Here is an 8,382-nt window from a genome sequence, read left to right on the forward strand (position 1 = left end):
GGCGTGCACGGCTTGCACAATTTAAAAGTCACGTGACTACTGGGCATCTTATTCATAGATTCACAGATGCTAGGGTCAGAAGGGACCTCAACAGATCATCGAGTCTGACCCCCTGCCCTGGGCAGGAAAGAGCGCTGGGGTCAGATGACCCCCGCCAGATGCCTGTCCAGCCTTCTCTTAAAAACCCCCAAGGTAGGGGAGAGCACCACTCCCTTGAAAGCCCACTCCAAGTTTTGCCCACCCTTACCATGAAGAAGTTTTTCCTGATATCTCGCCTAAATCTGCTCTCTGGCAGTTTGTGACCATTGCTCCTTGTTACCCCAAAGGGCGCCCTGGTGAACAGAGCATCTCCGATCCCTTGCTGCGCCCCATTAATGAATTTATAGGCAGCCACAAGATCACCTCTCAGCCTTCTCTGGCAGAGGCTGCAGGGATCCAGGTCCCTTAGTCTCTCCTCTTAGGGCTTGGCCTGTAAACACTTAACCACATGAGTGGCCTCCTCTGGACCCTCTCGTGGTTATCCACATCCTTCTTAACGTACAGCACCCAAAACTGGAGGCAGCGCTCCAACTGTGCTCTGACCAGTGCTGCGTAGAGGGAAAGTATCACCTCCTTGGATCTATTTGTCATGCGTCTGCTAATGCGTGATAACGTGCGGTTAGCTTTGCTGATGATTTTGTCACACTGACAACTCACGCTCATCTTGGAGTCCGCTGTGACTCCGAGATCCCTTTCCGCTTCTGTGCTGCTTCTCATGTGGCTTAACCTGACATTTAGTAAAGTGTGCAATAGCAATGCCATACACAGATCTGCCCCCATCCGCTTTACCTTTACAGGTCCTCGTATTTCTACGGGAACTTTCATCTCTGTAGGCAGAGCGCTGTGCCTGGGAGCATATTCCGTCGGTGCCTCCTGGGGGTCTTCATACAGATCCAAAGAGTGGAAAAGGGAGTCTACACACACTGGATTTTGAAGAGCAAAGTCTTGAGGGGCAGAACTAGCTAGGGAGTCTCTCTTGTTAATGTTAAAGGCAGGAAATGCCATATCATCATTCAACTGTGCATCAAAATTTGCCATGTTGCCCATATCTGGCGTGTCGCAGGGCTGGCTGCAAAGGGCTCTTGCAAAATCCAGCTTCCCATTCCCACTGCTTAATAAACGGTCATTTTCTGCACACGGTGGGTACTTCACAGCCAAGGCAGACAGCACGTCTACAGCTTGGGGCTGGTTCTGGAGAACAGCAGAGTCACGCAGTCTAGGAGCTGCTGGGCAGACCGTGATGGCAGAGGAGGGCTTTGTTCCTGGCTGTCTGAAGTTGGGTCTTTCCACTTCCTCTCCGACTGTATCATCGGTGCATTGGATTGGCATCGAAGTGGGCAGATCTTTAACAGAAATCGGTAGGGGAGGTTACTCGCGGGACTGAAAGGACCTCTTGCAATTTACCTGCATACTTCCTGCAACCACATGGTTCTCCTTTTAATCAATGTGCCCTGGTGGTTGTGCATCAACTGTACAGCAGAGATGGCTTCTTCCTCATCTCAAGAGACAGCTGTTAAGCAGAAAAGGAAAACGAAGAGCTGTTTCCAGTGATGGTAAGCGCTCTATGCTTTGGCATAGGATCGCTATCTGCCCCTTTCCGGGCTCAGGGGGCTGCAACTGCCCGATCCTGAATAGCAGACCCAGCTACTCAGCTCTAGCACTGATTTTCCTGACTTTTGGGGTTATCATGCATCTGATGCATGAGTTTTCAGCTGATTCCAGCTGTGGCCAAAGCCAAGCTCTCACCTGGACAACCTGCTTAGTATTCAACCCCTCTCTCATGATTTATGGGTGCTGTTCATTTCCCTCATAAGCCAGAAAAAGCAGCTGTTCCAACACAGCGGGTAGCCTCCTGCCAGCTACAGGGAGAATCTAATTCAAATGTATGTAAATTCATGTGTGATTATGTGTTACATCTCCTCTAGACACCAGAAACTGCATCTGATGCAGGCAGAAACTGAGTTAGCTGTAGCAACATGGGAATAATTGATTTTTCTATTGGTTGCTTGAACTGAAAATTGGAAAGAAAAAAAAAAATCCTTCATTTAAGGTCAACTCAGAATGAGGATTTTCAGGTTGTTCTCCAAGCAAAAACACACAAAAATAAATCATGATCGGTTTTTTTTTTTTCCTGCCCAAAACAAAACATTTTTGTTTCATCTCTTGGGAGGCTGGTCACTTTTTCATTTTCTTTTTTAAGTACAAGGGTATCATTTTGTAAAGGAAAAATGGACACATTTCACTTTCTGAACACTGAATCAAAAACACTTCCACTTTTTTCCTAAGTGTTTTTTTTTCCAGCCAGACTAATTGGTTAAATTTGGCACGAATTCACAAATTAATTTGGTTTAACCAAATCTGCACTTCCTGTAAATAAGCTTTTGACCGGAAAATTATTCCCTGATTTGAGTTTATTCTGTTCCTTACCGATGAGTGGGTCCTTCCCTGGAATCAGCTTCTGTAGCAGCTCGCTCTGCTTTGCACATAAATGCTGAAGCCTGGTGAATTCTTGGCCAAGCTGGAAAAAAGCTTCTTCCATTTCTCCAGTGCCTGGCTATCGGGAGGAGGGGAGGGATGGAAGGAGGGGAAATGACAGTAAAATTAATTTCATTGAGCCATAAATATTACTAGAGCAGAAACAGAACCAGGAAGCCAGTAGAGAATAGAAAGCTGAACATCAGGTCAGGCAGGGGTAGGGGATCAAAGTGGCAATCAGCTGGGACGGGGGACAGGAAGAGGGCTGGGGTCTCAGGGTAGGCAGGGGACCAGAACTCAGATCACCAGCTTCTCAGTCCAGCAGCCTGGCCGCTGGTTCCTACAGCAATTAAGGATCGTGCGATTACATTTACAGAAGATGCAACATGGCTAAGCAACGTTTCCCATTGACCTGAATGGGGGCACAATCATAGAAAATGAGGGTTGGAAGGGACCTCGGGACATCACCTAGTCCAGTGTTTCCCAAGCTTTTCCAGCCTCAGTCAAACCCCCTGCTCCAACCAGCCCCAACTAGATCAGCCCAGCCACAGCTTTGTCTAGCCAGGTTTTAAAAACCTCCAAGGAGGGAGATTTTGTTGGGTCTGAATGAATTCAAGTCAGCAAGACTGGATGAAGTTCATCCCATGGTCCTGAAAGAACTGGCAGAGAGCTCAGAGCCCTTGGCAATGATCGTCATGAAGTTGTGGGACCTGCAAGGATGGAGATGCCACCACCTCCCTGGGTAACCTGTTCCAGCGCTTTGCCACCCTCCTAGTAAAAAAGGAGTTTTTTTCCTAATCTTGAACCTCAACTTCCCTTGCTGCAACGTGAGCCCGTTGCTCCTTGTTCTGTCATCTGCCCCCACCGAGAACAATCCAGCTCCATCCTCTTTGGACGCCCCCCACCCCACCAGGTAATTAAAGGCTTTTGTTAACGGTGATCATGCCCTAGGACTTTGAAATATTCCCACCGTCAGTACTAAACTTCATCCTACCCACGAGAACACGCTGTCTGCGGTGGCACAGAGGCAAAGTGACTCCATGGAAGCAGACTTAAGGTGGGGGGAAGATCAGATCCAGATGCACAGCTCCCATTCCCAGTGCGTTTTCAGTGGGAGCTGGACCCTGAGCTAACCACCGTACCTATGGTAAACTTCCCCTACAATAACCCCCAAGTGGAAATCCAGTTCATGGCCTAGGTGATTATGCCCTAACTCAGGGGTGCTCAACCCCTGGCCCATCGGCCAGATCCAGCCCATAGAGCTGTGTAGTCTGGCCTATGGGAAAAGTTTGGCAGCAGGGGACAGAGGTAGCAGGAGGCCTGATCCCGGTGCACAGGGCTAGGGGGAGGCAGCACAGGGCCCAATCCAGTCCATGGACTGTCCCCATGTCACTCATCTAGCCCATGGGGCCAAAAGATAGAGCGCCATGGCCATAACGAAATATCCCTGCTCCTAAGGAAAATGTCTGTGTAGCGTATTCAGCATATTTCTTCCCACTATAACAGTACTGAGGAGGATTTGACTTTGCAGGAATGATTATCATTTTGGGGAGAAAAATAAATAAAAGCCCATTTTTAACATAAATCTATGATCAACCTGCAAAATTCAAATTTCATTTGAAAGGCTGGTGGTGTGGCTCTGTTAGCCCAGCTATGCAAATCAACTTTGCTTTCCATCACAGTTTCCAGTTTATCAGCGCCAAGCTGCCGAAAGTTCAAGTTCTCAGTTTCATCTTTAGAGGCTCTGCTAATCTGCCTGGTGAAACATCCTTTGCCATTTAGTAAGATGGGGACCCTTATGTATGGGCGACTGCAGAATTCAGTAGCAAACATGAGGAAGAGCACACCGCACAAAGAAAACTTTTGACAAAAAGGTAAAGTAAATTATTGCTGGATGGTTTTGTATGTGTTACACTGTGAACAAGGTCAGAAAGATCATTTGGTCAAATTATTCTGCTGTTTTCTTACAATTTCTTTAGGTTGGGCAGAATGTGCCCAAGCTATTTTATGTTTCCAGTGTTTTTATAAATAAAAATAAGCAATCGGGCCTTATCCGGTGTCCAGTAAATTCAATAGGAGCTTTTTCATTTGCCGATAATCATAACTAGCAACCTTCAGATACCTGAAGGGCAGTGATAGGGAGGATGGAGATGGGCTTTTCTCTGTGGCCATAGGGGACAGGACTAGTAGCACTGGCTTAAGCTGCAGCAGAGGAAATTTAGGTTGGAGATGAGAAGGACTTTTCTGACTCTGAGGGTGATCAAACATTGGACATAGAGAAGCTGTGGAGCCTCCATCCCTGGAAGCTTTCAAGAGCAGGCTAGAGAGACACTTGGTTGGGATGGTTTACTCGGGCATGATCCCGTCTTGAGCGGGGTGCTGGATTAGATGACCTTGGGAGGCGCCTTTTAGCCCTACTCTCCTAGGGTCCTATAATATCATACATAGTTCATTTGTACTGCAACGGTACCTAGAATCTACCCTCTGACCACATTGTGCCAGACATTGCACAAATACATAACGCAAGACTTCGGTGCATTTTGAATTGTGCCTTAGCCACATAAAGCAATATCTGATCTACTGAGCTACAAATGAGTCATTGTAAGAATAACTCTTGATAACCAAACGTCGGGTCATGTCAAGTTAATAATCCAAATGCACATTTTATGCATTACTATGCCAGTGAGTTATTTAAAAGGGCGTGACTTGGGTTGATGGGTACATTTCCACTGCATTGATTTCATAGTTTCTAGGGTCGGGAGGGGCCCTAGTTCATCAAGTCCGACCCCCTGCCCCGGGCAGGAACAAGTGCTGGGATCATAATACCCCAGCCAGGTGATCAGCAAACAGATGCTTTTAACAGTAAACAGTCACTTCATTTCTCATGATTACTATAGTGAACGAGGGAGGCTTTGGTATTTAGGAATTTTAATTGAACGTACAACCTGAAAATGCTTCCATCCTTTAAGATTACAGTCATGATCCAATGACAGCAAAATATTCATGAGCTCTGTATTTTTAGGGAGCAACTCACTCTGATCTAACCTTTCACTCTGGCTTCAAAGACAACGGGATGAATTTTATCCTCAATCGCATTACTGTGATCTTTGCAATTTAACCCAACCAGGAGGGTAACTCAGAGAAAAACCTGAGCCTGGACTCGCTACCTAGACCTGAGCACATCGTACAGGCTAGATCCGAGGACTGAACAGTGCTACCACAGTTTCAGAGAAAACTTACTCTTGCTGTGTCTCTGTCTCTCTGATGTCGCTCTGCTCTTGCGTGTCATTTGGGCTTGTGACTTTGAACTGAAAAAATTCAGCGTTCGAGCTTTTTTTGGTGCGGGGAATTTCCCCTCGGTTCTTATGTTAATAGCGAAACCTCAGCGCAGCGGCAAAACAGGAAACAAAGCAGTAGCGAGTCCAAGCAGCTGACTGCCTTTAAAATGAAGTTCGGCAAAGCCTTCGACGACTGTTTTAAAAATCAGTGTAGCCCCGCAGATAAGCCGCCAGCTTGAGGCTGGAGAGTTTTGTTCCCTGCACTTGCTGCACGGCCTTTGCGAGTCCCTTCCCTTTTCCGTGCCTCAGTTTCCCCTCTCGCTTGTTCTCGTGTCTATTTAAATTGTAAGTTCCTTCATTTCTGTGCGTATGGGGCCTGACAAAATGGAGGCTTTTAGGGGCTAGTTTAATTCACCAAAAGGCCTGGACGCAGAACATGCCACCACCAAGGTGGGCTTGTCCACCAGTGGAAGTTATACAGGTGTCCTTAGTAGACAGATGGCCACATCTCCTCTGGTAGCTGACACCGGAAATGTTAATAAAGTGCCCCTCGACTAAGAGGTGGGGAGCCAATAATAATTTAAACTAGTAGCAACCCTGGGATAGAAGGGGACACATGATACCTATGGCAGTTTATACAGGTGCAGTTTTGCCCTGGATTTTTCTAGGGATTACAGTCCACCAGCTTAGAAAATTGCATCAGTGCGTGCCATGTGCCCACTCCTCCTTTCCACCTGCGTATGGGCAGGTGACACCCAAGTTAACAGGCATCCAGGCTTGAACTCTTCCGATTCGCACTTTGCTGCCAACCTAAGATTGCTCTCACCCAGCACAGGACTCGGTGCAAACCCGCTTGCTTTGGGTTTTTAATATCCTCCTTTTCCAAGCACCTTGCGTGAATCTGCCCACTTTCACGTCCCTTCCTGCCTGTTCTCACCGTGTCGTCATGCTTGAAGCACGAGGGCAAAGTTCGCGTGCCACCATCCTCCGGCTGTAGAAATCAGGTCCTTGTCAGGCCGCCGAAAACAGTCACCTGGATGTCCTGGCTACAGTGCTCTCCTCTCCTAACCCTGCACTCCCAGAGGCTGCTGCAGGAGGATTTCAGGTGATGTGCCAAGACATGTCTACAGCTCATTCTTGCTTTACACGGAAACTCGCCTTTGCCCAAACCTGCCACGGAAAATTTGAAAAAGCTCCTTTGACCATCTCCTTTTGCCCCACCCCCCCCTTAGCAAGAGTAGCTGTTCACCACTATCGATTTCATGCTGTTCTTCAGATGCTAAAGCTGGACAGCAATCCCAGCAGCACCGGCTTCCTAACAGCACCCGCTTTCTGGCTGCAGCGGAGCAGCAGCAACAGCATCTCCCCGGCTCGGAGATTCAGGAAGCTACCACCACCTAGTGTTAAAGTTGAGGCTTGGTAAAAAAACAACCCCCCCAAAAAAAGGGGGAACTCTTCCATTTCATTCAGGCTAAAGCCGTCGGACCCAATGCTCTGCTGCTGCCCATCGGCATCAGTCGAGCCGTGCTGATTTACACCAGGTGCAAATCTGGATTGGCAGATTTGCCACAAGAGCACCCTGTTGGCGCCCGTGGTCAGGTAATGGGCCACCGGACCCCTCAGCTCCTTCTCTGCGGCCCTACAACCCAGCCAGCCATTCCCCCTGTGTGGCCGAACACTGTCCGGCAGGGACTTTAAGCGCTCGCCCTCATATGCCCATCACAAGGGTGGCTTTTACTCAAGACGACTGCTGGAGCTGGGCATCGGGGCAGGTTTTCCAGCTCGGGGCGGGCTTCTCGGCACCTCTCGGCACCTCTCAGCCTTGGCCGAGCGGGGCAACAGCGGCTCGGTCCGTCGCCCTTCCCCTGCTCTCCGGAGCAGCCCTGGATGGACCCAGGGGGATCCCCGGGCTCTGCGCACCCCGACAGCGGCACTGGCTCGAGCACCCCGGGGTGGTATAGCCACTCAAGCCCCAGCCATAGGGGCCAACAGCAATCCTTTTGCACCCTGCTGAGCCTTGGCTTTAGCAGGACCCTCCAGGGCACCTGGACCCACCTGTAAGCATCAATGGCTAGTGGGTGGGGGGGTGAATGGCCCCTTGCATCTCTTCTCGCCACCCACTTGTGGGTGCCCCCCAGGGGCAAGAGGAGACCCGGCAGCGGGACCCTCCAGGGCACCTGGACCCACCTGTAAGCATCAATGGCTAGTGGGTGGGGGGGTGAATGGCCCCTTGCATCTCTTCTCGCCACCCACTTGTGGGTGCCCCCCAGGGGCAAGAGGAGACCCGGCAGCGGGACCCTCCAGGGCACCTGGACCCACCTGTAAGCATCAATGGCTAGTGGGTGGGGGGGTGAATGGCCCCTTGCATCTCTTCTCGCCACCCACTTGTGGGTGCCCCCCAGGGGCAAGAGGAGACCCGGCAGCGGGACCCTCCAGGGCACCTGGACCCACCTGTAAGCATCAATGGCTAGTGGGTGGGGGGGTGAATGGCCCCTTGCATCTCTTCTCGCCACCCACTTGTGGGTGCCCCCCAGGGGCAAGAGGAGACCCGGCAGCGGGACCCTCCAGGGCACCTGGACCCACCTGTAAG

General features: G+C 49.9%; 1 protein-coding gene across 1 annotated transcript in view; it reads right to left on the minus strand.

Annotated features, from left to right (window-relative positions):
* LOC109293491 overlaps window positions 1-5,808 on the minus strand; it is a 22,674-nt gene extending 16,866 nt beyond the window's left edge. Inside the window, exons 1-3 of the mRNA XM_019511450.1 lie at window positions 5,755-5,808; window positions 2,467-2,593; window positions 829-1,382 (exon numbers count right to left, since the gene is read on the minus strand). Coding sequence (XP_019366995.1) covers window positions 829-1,382; window positions 2,467-2,578 — 666 coding nt within the window. The 5' untranslated portion in view covers window positions 2,579-2,593; window positions 5,755-5,808. The remainder of the gene's footprint in view (window positions 1-828; window positions 1,383-2,466; window positions 2,594-5,754) is intronic.
* Window positions 5,809-8,382: the final 2,574 nt, after the last annotated feature.

The sequence above is a fragment of the Gavialis gangeticus genome, unplaced genomic scaffold (assembly GCF_001723915.1).
Source record: "Gavialis gangeticus isolate Ggan-Ray unplaced genomic scaffold, GavGan_comp1, whole genome shotgun sequence".
Taxonomy (NCBI): Eukaryota; Metazoa; Chordata; order Crocodylia; family Gavialidae; genus Gavialis; species Gavialis gangeticus.